The 24,783-nt window shown below is 39.9% G+C and overlaps 1 protein-coding gene across 1 annotated transcript in view; it reads left to right on the top strand.

Moving 5' to 3' along the window:
* zfhx3 (zinc finger homeobox 3) overlaps window positions 1–18,973 on the top strand; it is a 131,824-nt gene extending 112,851 nt beyond the window's left edge. Inside the window, exons 7-11 of the mRNA XM_041985150.1 lie at window positions 1,913–2,049; window positions 2,589–2,789; window positions 6,290–6,413; window positions 6,825–12,353; window positions 12,826–18,973. Of these exons, the coding sequence (XP_041841084.1) occupies window positions 1,913–2,049; window positions 2,589–2,789; window positions 6,290–6,413; window positions 6,825–12,353; window positions 12,826–14,564 (7,730 nt within the window). The 3' untranslated portion in view covers window positions 14,565–18,973. The remainder of the gene's footprint in view (window positions 1–1,912; window positions 2,050–2,588; window positions 2,790–6,289; window positions 6,414–6,824; window positions 12,354–12,825) is intronic.
* The last annotated feature ends 5,810 nt before the right edge of the window (window positions 18,974–24,783 follow it).

Raw genomic sequence — 24,783 nt, 5'->3', positions numbered from 1 at the left:
AAAAACCTGAAATAGAAAAGAGGTTTAAGGCCCTTTTACAGCTGATTTTCGGTGCTTCGGCATAAACAGCCACTTGTTCCACATCTCTGGAGCAGCTGTAAAAGAATAATCATTTGGCTTATTGTCTTAATCAGCAGGCTGACAGGGTGCTTGATACTTACAGTAAACCATGCTTATACTTTCTGTACTGTATTTACATGCTTTATAACTGTTTTTTTTTCCACAATATACCTCTCCATTGGTTACAGAAGTAATCCCCAGTAAAAATGTAATTACACATATTAATTATTTATTAGATGGCATATTTGTTTCTTTTTTTAATCATTATACCATTGCCTGGAGAGTAGTTATCCTTCTTTACCTTGTGGGTGTTGATGTTAATTACAGTCAAGGAGCTTCCTATTGAAATAATGAGCTGCTGAAAGAGAGAAGAAACAGCTTAGTTGATGTTTCTTCTCTGTGATGTGTAACACAGCAGCAAAAATAGACACAGAGGCCTCCGAAATGAAAAAAAAGACTACATTTTTGAAGCATTCAAGTGACTAAAGATAATTGCTTGTTTTCCCTGATGGGATCAGGGGGAAGTAGAAGTGGACTGAAGTGGAGTTGGAGGATGAAGTGGTGAGGACAGTACCATGACTGAGAGGTTAATGTCAGGGAATGGGAGGTTCCTTTTGTTTAACATTCCCTTTGTTTATTGGAGGATGTGTTTAATAGGATTGACTGTGACTGGACCCTAATAAGGTCTTCCTGGCTGATCCCCGTGTCTCTGGGAGATCTCGCAGGCTGCTCTGTCCAAAGCCAGGTTCCCCACTGGGTAATCAGCTCAACTGCCCTCGTCCTTATTGGAGCTGACATTTTAATGTCTGGAGCAGGAGCGTGGTCAGCCCTGCTTAACCTGACCCCCTGCCATAGAACCCCTCCTCTACCAATGCCCTCTGTTCTCAATTTGCCCCTGCAGAACTGTACAAATCAGGCCAAATTTAACTCTTTATGGCCTTGTTAGGGGTTCCCAAGGCACCTCCTTAAGTTTCACAGTGAGTTTTTTCACTGGTGAGAAACCACTGTCCTACTGCAGTTCGCCCATACATGCCCTTTGTGGATTTAGATTCTCTGTGAACACATGTTCAACAGCTCAACTACTGTTATGCTTGTCTGTGTGCCATCTCTAGCTTATTCTGTCCTGATGTGGAGTAGTTTTTAAGTGGCTTGTAGAGGCTCTTATGTGAGGCCTTGCTCTGTAGGTATGGTAAGAAAGAGACATGTTAGTTAGGTAAAATCAGCACTGTTTGCATTGAAAGGATTAATCACCTATTCTGTGTGTAAGCCATGCCAGTGAAACACTTCAAGTATCTTCACAGAATGATGAAAAATTACTCTTATCTGAAAATGACTGTAGTCTTTTTTTAATGGTGGTACATTACCACAGACTGAGTCGAGAGCACAGACGTTTGCTGTGACTATGCTTGGATGTGATTAATCATCACTCTGATGGCATGATTGAGCCCAATGGCACGTTTTCATGTCTGGAAGAAGTATCCTGTCTCAAGCTTTAAACTCACATGCACTGTAAGTATGTGAAACTTAAATCCGCACCCCGTGGCAAACTAATATTTATATTATCCTAATAAGCTAACACTGAAAGAACGCACTTTGGTTGCATGTTCCTCAGCAGCACAGGAGGACAAGTATAAAGTGTGTGTGTTTTAATGCAGATACTTAACACTTTCACTGCATAATTCCAATTAAATGCACCCATATCAAATTTAAGAAGGACATTTCAAAGCCCTTTATCCACAGTGTTGTTGATTGACCTTCACCAAACCTGCCAAGTCTTCACCTTGTTTTGACATGTCTGCTCTCTTTTCTCCATCCTTTCCTGTTTTGTGTGTGTCTGTGTAAATGTATTCAGCTTTGTCCGGCCAATCGGAACGGCAGCAGTCTGATTCACCAATTCCCTCCAAAAGGCCCTCTTCACGGTCAGAGGTCTCAGAGAGCCCACTCTCCTCAAAGCGTCCCAGGACAGCTGAAAAGGGGGCTGGGGAGCAGGTGAGCATAACAGAATTTAGTGAACATTGATGGTCTCTGATGTTCATAAAGCCTTGCTTTTTCTTTGAATTAGGCACGTCTTGCTTAAGGTTATCTCATCCTCAATTACCAAGCCCTCATTCTGAGTCCTAAACTTGTACATGAATTCAATATAAATGTAAATATTCAGTCATTTTCTTAGTTATCTCACAGAATCTTTTCATGTCATGCAGATTTTCTTCTTAAATCTACTCAAAATTATTTTCATGTTTCTGCTGTGGTAGCACTGCTAATTGTGTATAAGGTGGAAAATCAATATAGTATTTGACAGATGAGAGCACTTTGAAGTGGGTTCCAGGACTCGGTGGTACTCAGTATTACACACGTGTCTGTGATCAGAGGGATCTGCTGCTTGAAGGGAAGGGGGCCCCCACTCTTTCCGCTGATCTACAGCTTCTCTTCAAGGAGGCCCACCATGCTCTGTGCACCTATTTCAACCAATTAACCCTAAATTCTCCCCACCCTTCTCTTTGTCTGTTCCTGTGAATGCCACCACCCAGATGTACCAGTGCCCCTACTGCAAGTTCACCAACACAGATGTGAATCGTCTAAGAATGCACGTGATGACACAGCACTCTGTTCAGCCCATGCTACGGTGCCCGCTGTGCCAGGACATGCTCAACAACAAGATCCACCTGCAGTTCCACCTCACACATCTTCACAGTGTGGCACCTGACTGTGTTGACAAGCTTATTGCCACAGTAAGTCCTCTGTTATCGTAATCTGTTTTCTAGATATTTACATCTGAAGGCAAGTTTTAATTGGCCTCTGATTTGCTACAATGTGTATCCCTGAGCCACCCCTTATGTCTTTATATCTCTGAAAAAGCCAGAATTTCTTGCAGTCTTTTAAAGTGGTCTTGAGCAATAGTTTTCAGTGCTTTGGAAAGGTCACTCAAAGTGTTTCTTTGGATATTGGCTGCTTCTTTACTCATTTTTAGTCAAGTCTTTGTTTCTGACCATTTTTAGAGGAATGTATTTTTTGCTAGTCCACTTATCATTGACATATAAATCATTTAAGCATAGACAAGGTTTCTAACTCAGGAGACAAACTGGTGCTGTGACTACACAAAGCAGACAACTTGGCAAAGACGCATGTTTTCCTGGCAGCATGTGAAGAAAGAAAGGGTGGTTTTATTTTATTCAATCTTATGTTCTTTTTAATTCCTTGTTATACAGAGCAACAACCATAGTATGCATTAGAATGTAAGTCAGAAAATGTAATAAGTCACTACCTGCTGCTACCTACACCTATCCAAGTTTTGATTACAGTTTCTTACTGTGCTCTACCTTTTGGTTACCTCCACATTTATTTATATTTTGTGTTGCACTGCTACTTACACAGATAACCAATCATATTGCAGGCTTTGGGTCAGGTCAAAGACCAGTGTAAGGATTCAATAATGTCAAGAAGATGAGCAACTCACCCTTAATGAGTCTATCAGCCTGCAATGACTGCTTGGCTGTGAGAACAGTTGTCCCTCTTGCATTCATTGCTCTAAATTGCCAACATTCAGCCTTTGTATATATCACAAAGCATGTTGTTAATTGTGAAATGGCTGCAGGCAGTCCTACTGGTTTCTTGGAAATGATTAGCCCTCCGATTAGAACCATATTCTTCTCTTCTTTTTCACTGTCTTCATGCTCTCATCATCAGGGCATCTTTGAACCTCTCTCCTAATTACCATCATTTGAGGAGGTGAATTCATAATCTGTTTTTGTATTTTTTTTCATAATGATTCAAAAAATAGCAGGTTTCTTAGCTCCCAGTTCATTTCTGACTTTTCTGACATAAATGCTGTCTGTGATCACCTGTGTGCTAGTCAAAACAGACCCTTTTATCCTCCCTGCTAAAATAATAATGGTGACACATTTTTAGTAAAACTTAATGAAGAGCTACAATACTTACTTAAAAAAAGATGTCTTTATTCAACACCACTCAGTCTAAAAAGTACACACAAAAAGCAAAATGGAATGTAAGGTGTATATAAGATGTATATTTGTAGTTTGAGTCATCAGTAATTTTCAAACTAGATTTATATCTGTTGCAGTGCACTGATGCACCTTCTTGTACTAAGAGAGAAACTCCATTTGCTTCCTTTAAAGCTCATCAAGGAGAAATAGAATTTTATTTTCTGTTTTCTTATAAATCATTGAGCAAATCTTTGTTCTGCTCTACCCTGTGGGGCTAAATAGTAAGCTGGACAGTCACAGAATAAAACATTGCTCTGTCTGCTGCCTAACCATCTTCAACCCATCTAGAAAGTAAATGGCGAGCATATTAGTATGGTAGACGGCAATATTTATTTCTTTTATAGAGGTAGTAATGTACTGAACCACTACAAGAGGAGATAGAACAGAGGTAATATAACACACATTAAAGCCAGCAGCTTTTAACAACCGGTGCATGCAGATGAAAAGGTACTTTATCCTTTTCACATGTCTATGGAGAGGATCCTAATTAATTCTGAAATAGGTGACTTATTTCTTGCCAAGTGTGCATAATGATGCATTCACGCTCCCACTTTTCATCCTTCCATCCACATGTCATCTTTGCTCTCCCACCTCTCTTTCCACCTCATGTCCATTTCATATAAAGTGTATATAGTAAATGTGTAGCAGAGGGTATATATATATATATATATATATATATATATATGTATATATATATAACTGATATACATAAACTCCACTGCCTTCCTTCCCTCATTCTAGGTCTCATTTTCCATGTCTGAGTAAGATAGGAGTAATGAAAATAATTGTACTTCATTAATTCTGAATCTGGCTGGGTGATAGCCATTTTGAACTATGTTTGCCAATTAGGCAGTCTGAATTAAATGTGACCTTGGGATACTGTGCTAGTTCTTCTAATTGCCTAATGAAGCAGTTGTCCAGAAACAGTCCACTTTGTAATGTAAATCTGTTTTGTTTTGTTTTTTGTTTTTTTTTTAAATAATTTTTATTTTTTTTGTGAGTTGACATGCTGGTTTATTTTGTTTTGTACATTTTATTCAGATGAGATACAAAGGACACAAAAACAATAACGGCTTAATGTTTTCCTGGTAAATTTGCAAACAGACGTGCGACTTTGTGATATAAAGTGTCACCTGCTCTTGTTAACCTCATAGTGCTTGTTGCTTAAGGACAGTTCTGCTCTATTTGGAACTGGACCAAAGGCTACATGATATGCATGAATAGTCTTAGTGACTTTGCCCATTATAAGAACAATTAGAGAGCATCTGCTTCATATGATAGATCTCACTATCATACATTTGTTACATTTCTTAAATGGAATATTTTAGTTTTATTTACAATTATTCATCATGTTTCAGATTTGATATTTGCATGAATTATGTTTATTTACACAAACTTTTAAACTTGCAGATCTTAATTTAAACTAAAGAGGCACTGACTTTACTTGCATCTTTATTATGTAGGACTAGTTCTTGTCATAGTACTATAAAGGACATCTGGAGAGTGTTTTATTTAAGTGTGAAAGGTGAAAATTGTCTTACAAGGAGCTGCAAGACAGTAGGAATAAAGTTAGGTGGTGTAAATGGAAGTGCAACATGTAGACAGAAGCTCAAGCTACTTACGCATTTTTGTAAAGGTAATTGAAGAGTGGTGAAAAAACAAAGCTCCATATTCTAATCTAACACTTTTAGCCAATAGTTATTGTTAAACAGTAAGGAACAATGTAAGGAACTGTTTTGATTTTGATTAATTATAAAGGTTTTGAGAATAAAATGAGGGAAATTGGGGGGAAATAAACAGATGCTGTGATGATTGACTGCATGTACTTGTTTTAATACTAGTTTCCTAATTAGGAATTAAAGGATTTCCCCCACATTGTAAGTCCAAACATTTACCCAGCTTCTACACTGTTTTCTTTTTATTTTATTTAGCTGATTTTATAAAAACAAACAAAGAAGTGTCAGTTTATTTTAAACTAAATAATTTCAGTTAACTGGGGTTTACAGCTGCATCACTGACAATTTGCAAACACAGTTTGATTTCACAGTGCTGTGTAAAATTAGAATTGTTATAATATACATTGCAGAGCAGTTTAGCCAGTAATAATATTGCTTAACATAACCTCTTGTTTCTGTCACAAACTTTCATTCAGTCATTAAAACTTTAACTTACCTTGGCACTCATTGAAGTCATTAACGCCTGCATTCCTCTATGCTTTGCCATTACAGGTGACAGCTACTGAGGCGCTACCAGCAAGCATGTTCATACCGGTGCCTAGTCCAGAAAGAGAGTCCCAGAGTACCCCACATGCTATAACCAACTCCAACTCTGAAGATACAAAGAAGCAAGCTGGTCAGTATCTGAGTTTTACAAATGTAATTTTGTTTTCACCCTGTAATATTCAGCATAGTTTCCGCTATGTGTCCTATAATAATACAACAATATTGTGATTATCAGTTTAACTATTTACATGCATTAAGTAAGCAAATAGTGGGACAAATAATCCATATGGAGGTGTTGTAGTAGATTTTGCACCCCAACAGAGCATTGTAAAAGATTTTTTTAATGCTTTGGTTTTTATTCACTAGACCATGAATAATTGGTATTCACAACCCTTTTAATTAGTCAGAGCTTGAACAGTTTTTCTTCAAAGGATGTCTTAATGCCCAACATTAAACGCAGTGAAAGAAATTAGCTCAGGAAATGTTGGGAAACTATGGAACAGCTCTCTAATTTTTTTTTTTTTTACCCATTTATTCACAGATGCATCAGATGGCGATCCAGAGAAGGGGGTGTCCCTCCCTACAGACATAGCCGAAGCTCGCAAGTCACCTATGGAAGATCAGCAATCAGAAAAAGAAGATGCCACTGGATTTCTCTGCTGGAAGAAAGGCTGTAATCAAGTGTTTAAATCCTCCAACTCCCTCCAAATGCACTTCAATGAAGTTCACAACAAAAGGCCCCAATTGCCTGTTTCAGATCGTCATGTCTACAAGTATCGGTGTAACCAGTGCAGCCTGGCCTTCAAGACAGTGGAGAAATTACAGCTGCATTCACAGTACCATGTGATCAGGGCAGCCACCATGTGCTGCCTTTGCCAGCGGAGCTTCAGAACACTACAGGCCTTGAAAAAGCATTTGGAAACCAGCCACTTGGAGCTGAGTGAAGCCGATATTCAACAGCTATATGGGGGATTACTGATGAATGGTGACATGATGATAATGGGCGATCCGACTCTTGGTGAAGAGCATGGTGGTCTGGTAGAAGATGACAAAGAAGGAGATGACAGTGATCCAGAGGAAAAGCAAAGTCCTACAGGCAGTGACTCTGGCTCACTGCAGGAAGATTCTGGATCTGAACCTAAACGTGCTTTGCCATTTAGAAAAGGCCCAAACTTTACAATGGAGAAGTTCTTGGATCCATCTCGACCTTTCAAGTGTACTGTATGCAAAGAGTCTTTTACACAAAAGAACATTCTTCTGGTTCACTATAACTCTGTCTCCCACCTACACAAGGTAAAAAGAGCTCTTCAGGAGTCCACTACTGGTCAACCTGAGCCTACCAGCAGCCCTGACAACAAGCCATTCAAGTGCAGCACTTGTAATGTAGCTTACAGCCAGAGTTCTACCCTGGAAATCCACATGCGCTCTGTTCTACACCAGACAAAAGCTAGGGCAGCCAAACTTGAAGCAGCAGGAGGGATTACTAGCTCCTCAAGTGCTACTGGTTTAAGTGGCGGAGGGTCCAGCATGAGCACTTCAACATCTAGTCCAAGCCCAGCCAGCAACTTAACAACTAGCTCTGCCAACCACAATTCTTCTGGATCTCAGACAGCTCAGAGTACTCATGGGGGAAACCATATAAATCAGACTCCTAGCATTGAGAGCCAGGGTAGTTCTTCAGTGAGCTGTCATTCCTCACCATCTGAGAACCATGATGCAAAAAAGACTAAATTTGCAGAGATTCTTTCTGCTAGAGGACAACAACAGCTTCAGCAACAACAGCAATTGGCTCAGGCTCAAGCTCAAGCCCAAGCCCAGCTTCAGCAAGAGCTTCAGCAGCAGGCTGCTCTTTTACAATCACAGCTATTTAATCCAGCACTACTGCAGCACTTCCCAATGACAACTGATGCACTTCTACCCCTCCAACAGCAGCAGCTGCTCTTCCCATTCTACATCCCTGGAGCAGAATTTCAGCTGAACCCAGATATCAACATCACTAACTCAGCGCTTGGCCTAGCAGGATCCTCAACCTCCTCCCTGCTGGAAGATCTGAAAACCTCAGCTCAACAGGCACAGCAGAGTTGTTTGCAGCAGCAGTTGATGCACCAACATCTTCAGCAGCAACACCACCAACAACAACAGCAGCAACAACAGCAACAACAACAGCAACAGTCTCACTCACAGGTTCAAAGCCAGATGGCATTGCTTCAGCAGAGTGCATCTCTCCTCCAGCAGGCTGAAAAGAAGCAGAAACTTCCCTCCTCTCAGAATGAGAAGGACAGAGAAATACAAAAGGAGAAGGATACAACTGAAAAAAATGAGGACTATGTAATCAAAGATTCTACAGACAGCAAACCAAAAGAAAAGAAGGACATTCAACATATTTCAATAAACATTAACCAAGACAGTGGCTTGCCTCCACCAAGGATTGCTTCTGATGCTCGAGGAAATGCAACTAAAGCCTTGCTGGAAAATTTTGGATTTGAGTTAGTAATTCAGTACAATGAAAATAAACAGAAAGCTCAGAAAAAGGGAGCTGGAACCACTGGTTCAAGTGGTCCAGGTGGAATAACAAGGGTGGTGGACCCCATTGAGGGATTAGAGAAACTGGAATGTGAAGCCTGTGGCAAACTGTTTTCAAACATACTGATTCTAAAGAGTCACCAGGAGCATATCCACCAGGCCTTCTTTCCATTTCGATCCCTTGAGAGATTTGCTAAGGAATACAGAGAGCATTATGATAAACTCTATCCACTGAGACCTCCGACACCAGAGGCTGCCACAGCTCCCCCACCACCCCCTCCGCCACCTCCACCACCTCCACCACCCCAAAGAGCACCCACTCCAAATATTCCAGTCTCCGCTGCTTCTCTCACACCTCCAACTATACCTCCTCCACAGCCACCAGTTCCAATGACACAAATACCCATGCCAATGGATTTGCCCATCTTCTCACCACTTATGATGCAGCCAATGTCTTTACAGTCCTTGCCAACTCAGCTGCCTGCCCAGCTACCATCTGTTGAGCCAAATCTGGCATCAGACCTGGCTCAGCTCTATCAACAGCAGCTTACACCAGCTATGCTACAGCAGCAGCAGAACAAGAGACCAAGGACACGGATCACCGATGACCAGCTTAGGGTCCTGCGACAGTACTTTGATATCAACAATTCACCAAATGAGGAACAAATAAAGGAGATGGCGGACAAGTCAGGGCTGCCACAAAAAGTGATAAAGCACTGGTTCAGAAACACACTCTTTAAAGAACGACAGCGCAACAAAGACTCGCCTTACAACTTCAATAACCCACCAACAACAACACTAGAGGATGCAAAAATTGATTCCAAACCTCCTTCCCCTGAACCTCTGAAACAAGAACTCTATGGAAGTAAGAGATCATCCAGGACAAGGTTTACAGACTACCAGCTGAGAGTTCTTCAGGACTTCTTTGATGCCAATGCTTATCCTAAAGATGATGAATTTGAACAGCTTTCCAACCTTTTGAGCCTCCCCACCCGTGTTATTGTTGTGTGGTTCCAAAATGCTCGCCAGAAGGCAAGGAAAAATTATGAAAACCAAGGTGATGGAGCAAAAGAGGGTGAAAGACGAGAACTCTCAAATGACCGATATATCCGCACATCAAATCTGAATTACCAGTGCAAGAAATGTAGCCTGGTTTTCCAGCGGATATTTGACCTAATAAAACACCAAAAGAAGCTGTGTTACAAAGATGAAGATGAGGAAGGGCAGTATGACAGCCAAAATGAGGATTCTCTGGATCTTTCTCAAGATTGTTACACTCCCTCTGGGTCTTCTTGTCACACCCCAATGCCCTCCTCTTCAAGCCTTTGCCCACTTCCTCCCTCAACTTCAGCATTTGCACACCTCCCATCAACTGAGAAAGAAGAAGCATCACCAGCAACCATCTCAAACCTCTATGATGAGAAGCCCAAGCAGTTACCAGACATCTCAACTGATCAAAGAGAACATCAAACTTCTATTAAGCAGGAAATTGTTCACCAACCCCAGTCTGAGGTTCAACACCATAGATCTCAAAGAGAAGAAAAAGTCCAAAATATTTCTAAGTCTGCCAAGCATTCATCTCCTTCTTTCTCTCAGCAACAGTGTGGCCCCTCGGCATCTCAGACAAGCCAGGTCTCATCACAAAGCTCTCACATGGGCCTCAATCCACACCTGACCTCTGCCACACAACAACTGGCACAACAGATGATCCCTTACCAGTGTGAGCAGTGCAAGATTGCTTTCCCCTCCTTTGAGCACTGGCAGGAACACCAGCAATTACACTTCCTCTCTGTGCAAAATCAATTCATCCACCCTCAATTCCTTGACCGTCCAATTGACATGCCTTTCATGCTGTTTGATCCCAGCAATCCTCTTCTGGCAAGCCAGCTTCTGTCTGGGGCAATGCCACAGATTCCCAGCAGCTCTGCAACCTCTCCATCCACCCCAACCTCCACCATGAACTCCTTGAAAAGGAAGTTAGAGGAAAAAGCTAGCACTAGCCCCGGTGAAAATGACAGCACTAATAGTGGAGAGGAACCACAGAGGGACAAGCGGCTCAGAACCACCATCACACCTGAACAGCTGGAAATCCTTTATCAGAAGTATTTGTTAGATTCAAATCCCACTCGTAAAATGCTTGATCACATTGCTCATGAGGTGGGATTAAAAAAGAGAGTAGTGCAAGTGTGGTTCCAGAATACCAGAGCTAGAGAAAGAAAAGGGCAGTTTAGAGCAGTAGGGCCAGCTCAAGCTCACCGTAGGTGCCCTTTTTGTCGAGCTCTTTTTAAAGCAAAAACTGCTCTTGAGGCTCACATTAGATCTCGTCATTGGCATGAAGCCAAACGTGCTGGATATAATTTAACTCTCGCTGGTATGTTGCCTGAGCAGGAGAGCATGCAAATGAAAATTGATGCTCTAGAGACATCAAGTTACTCCCAACTAGCCCCCACTACAAATAGTGATGGACAAAGCTCATCCATGTCACCAGTGAACAAAACCATGGATTTGTCTCCCAGAGGTCTACTGAGCCCTTCATCCATCAAAGTTGAAGGAATGGAAGACTTTGAGGGTGCAACAATGTCCTCTGTCAATCTCAGCTATGATCAGAGCAAGCTGGATAATGATGACTGCTCTTCTGTGAATACAGCCATCACAGACACAACCACAGGTGATGAGGCCAATGCTGATAATGACAGCGCTGATGCAAAGCACAGTCAAAACAGTGGTGATTACCTGTTGAAATCTGGTAGCTCAGCTGCTATCCTTGAAAATGATGACCAAATGTCCTCAGGGCTGGTAAGCCCTGCAACAAGCTATTATGCGAAGGACTATGAAAATGAAAATATGATTGACCACAGTGAGACGTCTAGCCTGGCTGACCCCTGCTCACCAAGTCCTGGAGCCTCAGGTACCAGGAGCATTGACAGTGGAGACAGGCCTGGTCAAAAGCGCTTCCGAACCCAGATGACTAACCTCCAGCTGAAAGTGCTGAAATCTTGTTTTAATGACTATAGGACACCCACTATGCTGGAATGTGAGGTACTTGGCAATGAAATTGGGCTTCCAAAGAGAGTGGTTCAGGTGTGGTTTCAAAATGCCCGTGCCAAGGAGAAAAAGGCAAAGCTCAACATGGCCAAGCACTTTGGAATAAATCAGACATCGTATGAGGGGCCGAAGACTGAATGCACATTGTGTGGTGTCAAGTATAGTGCTCGGCTCTCTGTTCGTGATCACATTTTCTCCCAGCAGCACATATCTAAGGTGAAGGATACCATTGGCAGCCAGATTGATAAGGAAAAAGAATACTTTGACCCAGCTACAGTACGCCAACTTATGGCCCAGCAAGAAATGGACCGAATTAAGAAGGCCAATGAAGTTCTAGGACTGGCACAGCAGCAAGCCATGCAGCAGCAGGGAATGTTTGATAACCCCGCAATGCAGGCTCTGAATCTCCAGTCAGCCTATTCAAATCTGCAAGGCATTCCACCTGTCCTTTTGCCAGGGGTTGGGAGCCCCTCTCTTTCCAGCTTTAACTCGTCTAATTCAGGTACGTTATCATTTAGCATTCATTCCCTGAAATACAGATGGAATTTGATCCAGTTGGTTGCAGATTAGATGTGCCACTGAACAAATTGAGAAAAAAAAACTCTGAGCATTGAAATTATGGATGTACACATTCCAGAGTTAAAAATCTAGGATAATAGTACAATAATAATAGTACAAAAATGCAATGCAATACTCTTATATTAACTTAATAATTCTTTGCTTATTCAGCCTGTCACATGCTCTTATATATTGTATTCTATGAAAATTATTACTTAAAATAATAGCTCTTTTGCTTTGTTCGTTTGTTAGACCCACAAATGAGAGATGTTTTTGTAACTTACACTGGCTATTGACGAATGACGAGGTTATTTTCATTCATATTGTGATGAACTTTTTCTATTTTGTAATAAGACTTTTTGAAGAAATATACCTGAAAAACCTTACATTTTTGTCTTTGTTTGAAAATCTTCTAGCTTTAACTTCTCCCAAACCTTCAAACCTCCTGAACATGCCTGGTGCCAGTGTTCCCTCACCTAGCCTGCCCACGTCTGGATTGCCCAACAAGCCTCCTTCTTCATCGTCTCTTGCCGCATCCAGCCCAGCCCAGACCAACACGTCTGCTTCCCACTCAAGCCCCACCCCTGCATCCAACTCCACATCCTCAACTTCCCAGTCTAACTCACGACCTGAGCCCCCCAAAGAACGTAATGCTGAAAGGGTAAAGGAGAAGGAGACAGCCAAGGAAAAGACAGAGAAGCCTTCAACCCCATCTTCAACTGGAAGTACCCCTGCCCCTTCCACGTCTGCAGCCAGCGCGAAGAAAGAGAAACCAGACACAGCTGTCCCTGCCACTTCCATGCCCACACCTGGCATGGAGTATGTGGTTGACCCTGCCCAGCTTCAAGCTCTGCAGGCTGCTTTGGCATCAGACCCCACAGCTCTCCTCACAAACCAGTTTCTACCCTACTTCATGCCTGGCTTTTCCCCTTATTACACCCCACAGATCCCCGGGGCTCTCCAGGGGGGCTACCTGCAACCAATGTATGGTATGGAAAGTCTCTTCCCTTACAACCCAGCATTGTCACAAGCACTAATGGGACTGTCCCCAGGGTCCCTACTGCAGCATTACCAGCAATATCAGCAGAGTTTGCAGGAGGCACTACAGCAGCAGCAGCGGCAGCTTCAGCAGATCCAGCAACCCAAAGCAAGCCAAACTCCAGTTCCCCCTCAAACTTTGGGGGATCGCAAAGACTCTGCCAAAGATTCAGTTAAAACAGAGGAGCAAAAGGGCAATTCCCATAGTGAACCCCCCAACTCTTCTTCTTCCTCCACTTCTTCATCCTCCTCTCATAATAAAGTACCCTCAGTGCAGAACGAGATGGATGGCAAAGCTGTTGACCCCCATCTAGACCAGTACATCGTCCCCAAGGTGCAGTATAAACTGGCATGCCGCAAGTGTCAAGCTGTTTTCACCAAGGAAGAAGCGGCTATTACCCACCTTAAATCTAACTGTTTTTTCGGTCAGTCTGTGGCAAACCTGCAAGAGATGTTGCTGCGTGTCCCTAGTGGCGTAGGTGTAGGGGCTGGAAGTCTATATGACTGCCTGGCTTGTGACACCACGTTGGATGGAGAGAAAGCACTCAGTCAACACCTGGAATCGGCATTGCACAAACACAGAACAATCAAGCGATCAGTCAGAAATGCCAAAGAGCACGCTACTAGTTTATTACCTCACACTTCAGCCTGCTTCCCCAATCCTAACACCGCATCTACCTCGCAGTCTGCCACTCATCCCATCAGCAGCCCATCTCCCCTGCCAACAACATCAGCCACCATGCCATCCTCTGCTGTCTCCTCTTCCCTGTGCTCCTCCTCTACAGCCCCACTCAACACCACAGCTGCCGGCAAACCCTGGCCCCAGGCCCCTTTCTCAAGAGCTTTAGCTGGGAAGCCCAATGCTAGTCCCTCCTCCTCTTTTCCTCCAGCGTCCTCACCTTCAACGGTTACCTCAAGTTCATTGAGCACCTCAGGGGTTCAGACCTCGATACCAACAGACGTCTTTACCGACGAGTCTGACTCTGACAGCAGTCAGAAGTCAGCAGACAGGCTGGGCAGGACGGCGGAGAAGCCGCAGCAGCCTGGCTTTGTCAAAGACAGTAATGGTTGTAGTAGTAACCTTGCTAGTGTAGGAACAGACTCCATCAGATTGTAAAAGAGCTTTCAGTGATGGACAATATGTAAAAAAAACACTAAGAAAATGACAAAAAAAATCACAAATGAAAAAATACATAAAAAGCAGCAATGTTAAAAATACATTAAAAGTATACAAACCAATTTCAGAAAAAGATGTGTAAAGACTAACTGCAATTCCAAAGCTTGTAACCAAAAATTTAAATGTTAGTGGATTGTTTTCCCATATCAACATGCTGGTTTTTATTTTATGTTGTTTTTTCTTTTTTTGTTTTCTTTAGTTTTTTTACTAAATTGAAATACATGCATACTAAAATGTGAGAACAGAAAAGATCAAAGGTCACTGCAGTTATGTTTTAGGTGAAGATGGAGGAATGCTGTACTGTATGGCAATGGACTGCCTCAAAGTTGACGAATAGCCCAAGAACCCTTTTTTTAAAAAAAAGAGAAAAAATGTGAGTCAACAAGCTATCCCTTCATTTCTTGATAATTTTTACTTAATAGCACAGCCACAAAATGCCAGTATGTACTGTATGGGAGAATAGTCTCAGTTTTCTTGCTATTTAAGCATTCAGATACCAATGGCTTGCAAAAGTAAAAGAATAATGTAAAATCTATTTTATTCTCAGGTCAACAGCTCACAGATGTTTTTTTCTTTTTTTTTTTCTGTTACAGAAGTCCATGTTTTACACTTTTAGTTTTAAACAAGAGATGAGCATTTCCTTTTTTTTTCCTTTCTAAACTTGATTTAATATCAGAGAGTTTTAAGTTCAACAAATTTTTTAAAAGGCATTGTTACTGGGCATTTGAAAAGGGTAAATGATCAGTTGATTTTATTATTCAAAATCCTCGCAAGGTGGGGGAAATCACAATCCCAGTATACCCAGACAAGGAGAGCATTGCAGACATCATAATAATGGCCAATTAAAAAAAGAGTTTTGATATGAAAACAAAATCAACCCTATGTATTTATGATAGATATGAGCATTTTTGGTGTTGAGTAGATTGTTGCATTGGAAATGAATTTAAACAGTATGGTAGGTTGGAAAAAAAAACTTTGTGTACATTTAGCTTTTGTATTGTCCAATTTTATGACACTTCATTTGATGTTGTCTTGGTCATTCCAATAGTCTAGATTATGGACAAGTAATTTATCTAAACTTTATTTCTGTCTTGTTCTCAATCTCTTGGGAAACATTCACCCAAATGCCCCTCCTGACAAGGCAGGATCCTCTTTCAGAATTATTTAAATCTTATGGTTTGGTTGGTCTTGCTCAAACCAAAAAGAAAGATCCTGGGTGAAATATTGAGAGCTTTATTTAATTTAATTTTTGTGTTATCTTTTTCCTTATGTGCACTTATCACTGTCTGACTCCTATTTGTCACTGTTCTTGTTCCTCTCTTCGCACTTATTTTTCTCTGCTCTCCTGATTTGTTGGTGTGTACCACAAAGCAGGTTTTTGTTTGTCCTGTAGTGTGGCTACAGCCTTTATTTGAATTTTTTACATTTTTTTTGTTGTCATACATGAAAATGAAAAAAGAATACTAATAATAATTCTCATGCTTTAAGACAAAAAGAAAATCCAAAGACTAAACACTTTCACCATTGGTGCATAAAGATAAGTAAAGAGGCTTCTTTATACTTGAGAATTTGTTGCTGTTTTTAGAGGAAAGAAAACAAAGTTTTAAAAGATAAAGGAGTACGCATCAGAGTTGCCGTTTCTGCTTCTTTGTAAGCAAACAGGTGGCTTTTTTACGTAAATACCAAAAACCAAAAAGGGCCCTTGTCCTTGCATTGTGGAGTAGCACCGTTACAGAGCCATTGCAGTTTGTAAGATAGAGGTTATTAATCTTTGTTTGACTTTTGTCACATTCAAATGTCCGTTTTTTTTTTAAAGAAAATGTATAAGGTCTGGTCTTCAAGGACATAACGTTTTGCTGCTAATGTAGAATTTTGAGAAAAAAAAAACCTAGATGCATGCTAATTTTGCTTTTGGCTAAGCTTTAACGAAAACAAACAATAAAACCAATTTCTTGCCTCTGCAACACCCTTTTCTTTTTTTCTTTTTTTTCTTTCTTGTTGCAAAAACGGAACTTTGAAGACTGTGAATATATGTTCCAAAGGACATTTAGCTCATTTTCTTTTTGAACAGACCAATGTTTAAAGCCAATGATCTATAACGTTTGTAAAGAACAGTGCATTCCAAATATCACTATGGATTTTTCTTAAGCAAGGACTGATCCTCTTTCATTTGATTGCTTTTAATTGTCACAATCTATTTTTGTTTTTCCCTTATTTTTAAGTGACTGTAAACTGTTGTGTAAATTTTTTGCATCGTTGGTTACTGAACAAAGTGACCGCTAAATGTCATTTTGTGCTGGCATGGAACATTGCTGAGAATCCCTCCACCCAGTCAAGGTTGTTGCTCACTTGTTAAGCAAGTAACAGTGGTTACCAAAAAAATGTATATAATACATCTGGTACTGATGCGTCTCATAGGTTTAGTGACATTTATGCCAGTTAACTTACAACTAGTCTCAGAGGGAATTAACGGCTGTTTTACTGAGGAGTTGCTGAGCCCCCCCTCCCCCTCCGTGTCATTTCTGTCTGCAGGGTGCCACTTCCACAAGTAGATAACAGGTTTTTTAGGGGACATCTTCATTCCAAAGCATTATTTCTGGAGAAACAGGTTTTTTGAAGATGTCCCTTGCTTTCAAATAGTTAGGATCCTTTCATATCCAAAGAAGTCATCTACCCCCCACCTTCTCATTGATGATGTGATAAACTAAAGTTTTTATTTTATAATCCAAAACAAGACATTTTTAAATTTGTGGGTAAAAAAAATTGGCCTCTATTGTATAACCAAATATTTGCCCTTATGAATAAAAGGCACAAATTTTAGAAGTGTTAAGTGCTACTTCTGGCAGAGAAATGTGATTCGATGTTAAAAGTCAGTAGATCTGGTCTGCAAGCTTCATCATTTGTATGTTGACTTTCCTGGAATACTGTTCATGTGTACTTTTCTTTCTTTGAGAAATTCTTAAGTTGTACAGTTCTCACAAATGTTTTATTTTAATTTTCAGATAATGTCAGACATTTATTGTTATTTTCTTAAAAGTATTGTATTTTATTTTAGTTTCTGCATATTACTTTTGATCATAAGTTAACACTAGCTTTAATTTGAATTGCTGAAATTAAGAAAAAAAAATGACCTGGCCACTTTATGGTGTGATAATGTTCTTAATATTCATTGTCTCAATGATATTTGTTCCCTGATTTCCAAAGTGTAATCATTTGGCCTCTCTTGTGGATGGCAGAGTTAAGGTCTCCACATTAGAAAAAGCCAGCATGAACTGGGGGGCATGTGTGGGGTTTGTATGTTAAAGTATGTGTGTGTGTGTGTGTGAGTGAGAGAGAGATAATGTTTCATAAGAGCCAGCATCAATTCAGTTTTTCTTTGTTTGCCTTTTCATTTTGTTGTGTTACACACCAAATAAACAGAACCACAAACCTAGATAATGAATAAGTTCAATAAAAAAAATCTAATTAAAGGATAACGATCAGAAATGAGGATGATGATACCGAAGCACTGAGCAGTTTTTACATTGTTTGAATATATGAATGTGGCCAAAGCTTTATGCAGTTGACACAAAAAATAAACAAATTTGTGCCACAAATAAGTGTCTATTTTATTGTGGCACAAAAGCTACTGTGGATACTTGGATCCACTGACTTACATTGGGATACTTGATTTTGACAATTTCGAGAGAAATAAAGACAAGGTTTTGCTGTAGAGGTCATCTTTTGCCCACTGTGAAAATGAACGTGTACCTGTATACAGATATAGATATATTTAAAACAAGACATCGACTTTAATTTTCCTTCTTGTTTTTTTTTTTTTTTTTTTTGGGTTGGTTTTTTTTCTGCCTTTGAGATGAAGAAGGAATGAAAATGAATTTTTAAAAAAGGACTCTGGGAAGCTTTGGGGATCTCGTTAAGAGGACGCGAGAGGCTGTGGGCACACCAAAACTGGACATATGGGAGCCAAAGGAAGGCTCAAAACAGCTTTAAAAACCACCTCCTTATTTGATTACTGACAACTCTGTAATGGGAATGGACTCTGGAACCGATGGACATGTTTGACATACAGAGGAAAGTTGTTAGATGAAACTGAACTTAAGTGGCTCCAGCTGCCTCTTTCTCCTTTCTGTCTGTCCTTTCTTTCTCCAGCTCTGCCTCCGCTTCTGCTCCTTGATGGACATTTTCCAAATTTCAGGACAGGATGGACAGAGAAGCTTGCTTCATTTCTTCCTCTTCACGTTGCTACCCTCTTCATTTCCTTGTGCTTGTCTCTGGTTGACAAGTTCTCAATGGTGGCTCACCCCTCTCTGTGTTTCTTACGTATCTAAATAAAGAAATTAATACATAGAGCGGGGATGGGTTCTTAAAGCTGTCATTCTTTAAGAGGCAGTCACACTAAAAAAAAAAAAAAAAAAAAAAAAAAAAAAAGCATATTAACCAAAATTACCAACCAAACTAACAACCAAACAACCATTTGCTCCAACTTCAAAGATGAACTGTTACTTGGAGCGCTCTGTTCCTTTTGTGACTTCTGGTGCCACAATGTTTTTTTTTATGCTTTTAGTTTTTTCTTTTGTTTCCTTGAATTACTCCTCCTTTGAGCCTCATAAGCATGGCTCTGTGGCTCCAGGCAGCCCATCTGAGGGTAGAAAAAAACAGCCTTGCAATGTACAAAAAAGAGCAAGTTAAACCAAAAATGTTGTTCTTGATGTCTTTTCTATACTGTAGTCTTGTTAGCTTTTTTGTTACTGTAATTATATGAAGATTTCCAAACTGTACCAAATTACATGGAAACTAACATACATACAACCACATGGAACTTCAGACTTTTAAAGAAACTTTTGTCACAAAACCTTGTTGTCCTAGTTAAGTTGATTGTAGATGGTAATTGAATATACTCCTTTGAAAATATTTCATCAAGTATGTTTCTTGCTCATTGTGATACATTAAAAAAGTATGAGCATAAAGTGCACTTGTTTGGGTCATTTTTGACTTCTGTGAGATCAGATCATTTGATGTCAGGACTGCAGTTTGGCAAAGCCTAGAGATTTAAGGAAATATATATGGCAGAGATGACCAACCCCGGACCTATTGGGCCAGTGCTCTGCAGGTTTTAAATGCTTCCCTGCTTCAAACCTGCAGCTCCCTAGAACCAGAGTATGAGATTCCTGGTATGTGGTAAAACAATTCCGTGTCTCCCTGTGAACGGAGAAGCATTTTTCTTCATTTTACTTTGACATACACACATGATCCAGGACAGAATCTTGAAATAAGTTACTTTTTTGCACTTTCATAATTCTATAATTAGCTGTAAGTGTGCTTGCATTTTCCATTTTGTCTATTTTGTAACTCTTGTATGACCTTTGAGTAGTCTACAGAGTTTCTGTAATAAGGCACATAATGCAAGTGGAAGTTATGAACACCTTTGACTTTGGGGGGGGGTTACAGTATCTGCCAACAGAAGCATGGTTTAAGCATTTACGTCTATTAAATAATTGTCAATATTGTGATAATGAATTGATAATAATCATTAAAAGCAATCAAATATGTCAAACAACTTTTACATTCACAGTGATCACATTAGTGTGCTATAATAAATAAATGTTCACACGTGAATATTTTTGCATTTAGCTGGATGTTATATACCAGCAGATGAGACATAAGCTAACTTTTCCTACATCATGAAAACAATTAAATTTAGACAAGGTAGCTAAAATTAACTACATTGCAGGTTGTTCACCTATTAAATGAGTAGCATACTTAAGAGTCAGTCGTCAGCTGCACTAATGATTACTCTTGAAACACAATGTATAATACGCAGGAAACAATCCGTACTTTAGTGTATAGTTCAGTGGGCCAGAGATTTTTGGTCATTCCCAAACAACAAAACGGGTACCGTTCTCTGCTTGTTAAGCAAATAGTCTCTAGCACACAAACAGACCAACTGGAACTTATCAGCAACTCTTTTAAACCTAAACTCACATTTCTTATAATTGTAAAATTATTATATCTTTATAATAATATAGGTTTGTTATTTTAATTGATATGTAGAGTGATCTTGTCAGATCCTTTCATCACTTCAGATTCTGTCAGCCGATGTGTTACATTATCACCTGTGGTGAGGATTGTTACATCCAGCCCAATTAGTACATGTTGGGGAACAACTTTAAAACGTCTTTTAAATAAGAGGTGGCTGTGTGTGGCACTAACATCCAGGTTGAAAAAGTCCATTGAGAAAGAAATACATTTTTACCTGCTATATGTGCATGAGATTTTATAAATAAATTACTACACTTTATTCTAGTGTTGACAAGATTATAATGACTACTCATTAAAATATAAAGTTGTGCTTCAGGATAAACTTTTTTTCTAACATTAAGTAAAATGTTTCAGAGTTTTGTACATTTTATACAACAAATTTAAACAGTTGCTACTAATGAGGTTCATGTGTAATTTAGGTAATACATATTTTCTATGGGAATGTTAGTCTTTGCTTTGACTCAACCCAGTCTGTTTTTTTTTTTGTTTTGTTTTGTTTTTGTTTTTTGTTGTTTTTTTTTTGTCCATAAAGAATGACAAACTAAAATTTCATCTTGATAAATTGACATGAGATTTTTTTTTTTTTTTTTTCAAGAAATTACTTAATTATCTCTCACTGTAATCTTTGGACCAAGATTTGAGGTTGAGCAAAATTGCTGAGTTTTAGCTCAAAAGCAAAGCTAGTTAAAAATCTAACCACTTTGTCAGGAAAATTGGAAAGCACCTAAAGTCTAAGAAGCATCAAACCTCTAAAATCCATGTCAGAGAACATAGTGTGGCAAGCAACAGGCAAGATTCATTGACCATGCTGAGCCAATTAACACGCAAGGGCACATCCCGAATGAATTAAAAACACCCTAATCCGATCAGTGTGAAAAGCAAGGCCATTTCCTTCACAGGCCTGGACCAGATGGCACTCACACTCAGAAGCTGCATTGAAACAGGCCAGGCCCAGTCACATAGTGTGAAATTGGGTTAGCGCCTGACTCTGACATCGGCCCTGGGCAAGTGTGAGCTCCAAAAGCCATTCTCCCCTGGCCTAAAGGTACAGGGCTGCCTCGCCAGTTTTTGACCCCAAATTTAATTATTGTTTTCAATGCACCTCACTAAGTCAGTGATTTTAGACAAAGACAACTTCTTACAGTCATAAGTCTCTTTAAAACAATCTGCCTTTTACAGTTCACTCTGAAATACTAAGTTTTAACATGTTCTCTGTTTTGCAGACCCATAGTAAACTATGACGTAATTCTGATCCTAGAAAAAGACAGAGGAAATCCTGAACATAAAAAATTTGTGTTATCTCACTGAAAAAGGCCTCAAAAAGCTCAGGATCCCAGACCGTGCTAAAAGTATATGTTTCAACAGGACAACGTTTTATTTCAATTCTTCATTTGTATCACTTTTAAAAACTTTTTTCAAGCTGGGTGATGTTAGAAGGCCAAAGATTTTGCTTTTGTTGGAATGAGAGCATGTTGGGAACATGAACTTTAAATGTTTGCAGGAAATACATAGTACACATGTTGGGTGATTCATTTAAACAATTATTACAAAAACAATTGTGTTCTGTGTCAGCTTGAGCCTTGTCTTACATATAAAAATGAACATTTCCACTCTGACACCTCCACACAGCATCCAAATCCAAACTTCTGTGCAGAGCATCCTACCTCCAATATTAAAAAGTGACCTTTCACTAAAGCTAACTGAACATTGGTATCATTCACTATGAGGAAGAATTGGATAAGAGAGTGAAGAGGACGGGGACCACAAACCAAGTGTTGCCACTCATAGGTTACTCCTACACTAGCTCTTATTTTTATTTTTATTTTTTTGTTATTGCTTTCATATATTTATTTTCATTGTGGGTAAACTTCTCCAAACAGCACTGACGAATCAAACTGAAGGGTGTCAACAGCAAATACTGTGGGTATACTGAACATACTTGGGATTAAGCCTATAAAAGACCTAGCTAAGCTGAGATGCTTTGCACATGAGCAGCTTGCACTGCCACTGTCAAGGGTTAACCCCTGACAGACAGTCTGGAGAAATAACAAAGTTGACCGTGGAGAACAGGAATTTCACTGTCAAGCCTGAAAGCTACATAGCCTTCATACACCAACAGCTCTTTCCCATTTTCCACCCTCACATATACCTCTTTGCCATGCCACATTGTCTTCTTCCGCTATCAATGTCAAAGGAAAATTATGCTGCAGCCTTGAGGACAGGTCAAACTAATTCAATATAATCTGGCAGATAAAATGATGGTTGAGAGAAGATCAAAGACAAATTGAATGGGATAACAAAAACTTAAAAGTAGATCTGTTTAGTTTGAATTATGGCCTGAAGTTCCCAGATTCAAACACTGCTGATAGATCTTCACATCACATTGCATATTCAGGAAAAAAAAAGACAATGTGAAAATGATTGCACTGCAACTGTGATAGTTAAATCAGTCATCTAAAACTCCTCTTTCTGTGGGATTCATGCTGAGGAAGGTGTCTTGGCAAACTCTGGGCCTTACCAAAGCTTTCTCATCTCCTGAACATGAGATCAGGTGTCACCATTTTTACAGCACCTTCTGGTTCTGTTTAATAGGAAATGAAGTCCATCAGAAGAATTCTGACCAAAACTGGGCCAAAATGGGCCCTGACAGGCAGGAATATTAGCCTGTGACGGGCAGTCAGTAATTGAATGATCACCCCCCCCCCACCCTCCCTTACTTGTAATGAAGAGAATATGTGCTGGGAATGTGTTTGTCCTTCCCTATCCTTCAGCTGCCCTTTGCCTTTCCTCATCCACCCCCCTTCTTCTTTTTTACCCTTTAATAAATCATTTGTGGGGCAGAAATAAGATATTATTTTACTTCACTTCAAAGTACTCCTCGTAGTGTAATTTCTGTAACCTCAAAGTGATGATGCATTAAACAAAGGCTTTGGGTGAGCTCTGCCAATGTTATTTTGCCTTGAAACAAAGCTGAGCTGATAGTATCGTGAGAGTGAGCTAAAGTACATGAGAGATCAATTATCACACCTCATTTTGTTCTCATATGCAAAATGATAATGGTGGACCATGTCAGTCCTTAGCCATCAGGTAGTGTATCCTTCTCCATAAATGTGTTTCACAGATTGTCTGAAGGGGTCTGTAAAATCCCTTCAACAGTTAAAAAGCTGACGGGAAGGAATTTGGCTCCTCCTTGATCTGTCTTCAAATGGCCCTCTGTGGACAAGATTGAAGAGTAATAAACCAACAGGATAAATGTAACACTCAGCATGATATCACCACACACTTGTAAACACCATTTTCATATTGGAAGGTTTGTAAAATGAAAATAATGTTGTTGTCCTCATTTTTGATAGTAAACAGTAGAACAACTTTGTATTTATGCATGAGACACAAGAGTGTATGTGCCACAAAAGAGGTTTGTATTTAAGGCTGATGCTGCAGAGGAAGCATGGGGCACAGCTTTGAGATGTAGCTTCATATTTCGCATAGCTCTAGGGAGAATGTCAACTCTGAGAAGGATTCTTAATCAAGTAATTGCTTTGAGACTTGTTCTTATTAATATTTCTCTGACTTTGGTTTAGTATTTTTAAACCTTAACCAAAATCAGTTGGAGTGTATTGCTGCTGGAATGCCTTGACAGACTGGGCCCTGACCCTGGGCTGCTATAATGATGGGAAGATGAAAGAGCCAGGCCCATTCCCAGGCTGCCCTGTTAGGGGGTGCAAGCCTGTGAAATGGAGAGATAATGGGGACCAGGTGTGCTGTGGATGCCTGAGACGCTCTTCAGTCAGTCTGAGAGCTCCTCTCAGTGAGAGGGAGGGTACACTACCATTGCTGAAAACTCACTGGACCAAGGCCCAGCTCTTTATCCAGCAACATACACACAGATGAATAGATTGGACATTACATTTGAAAATTCACATCCATCTGAGAGGCTAACTGGAGATCAAACTTTTGCTTGAATTTTGTAGCATATATGTGTCTATGCATAAACATAATAGTTTGGCCACTCAGTGCAACTATTTTTTAGCTTTTACCCCTTGAATCTGTGGTTAATTGGAAGTATTGAGGTCTTTAAACAACATATCAGGCAGATTGGTCACAAAGTGTTTCTAATTGG

Source organism: Melanotaenia boesemani, chromosome 1 (assembly GCF_017639745.1).
Source record: "Melanotaenia boesemani isolate fMelBoe1 chromosome 1, fMelBoe1.pri, whole genome shotgun sequence".
Lineage (NCBI taxonomy): Eukaryota > Metazoa > Chordata > Actinopteri > Atheriniformes > Melanotaeniidae > Melanotaenia > Melanotaenia boesemani.
This window is presented reverse-complemented; position numbering and strand designations above follow the sequence as displayed.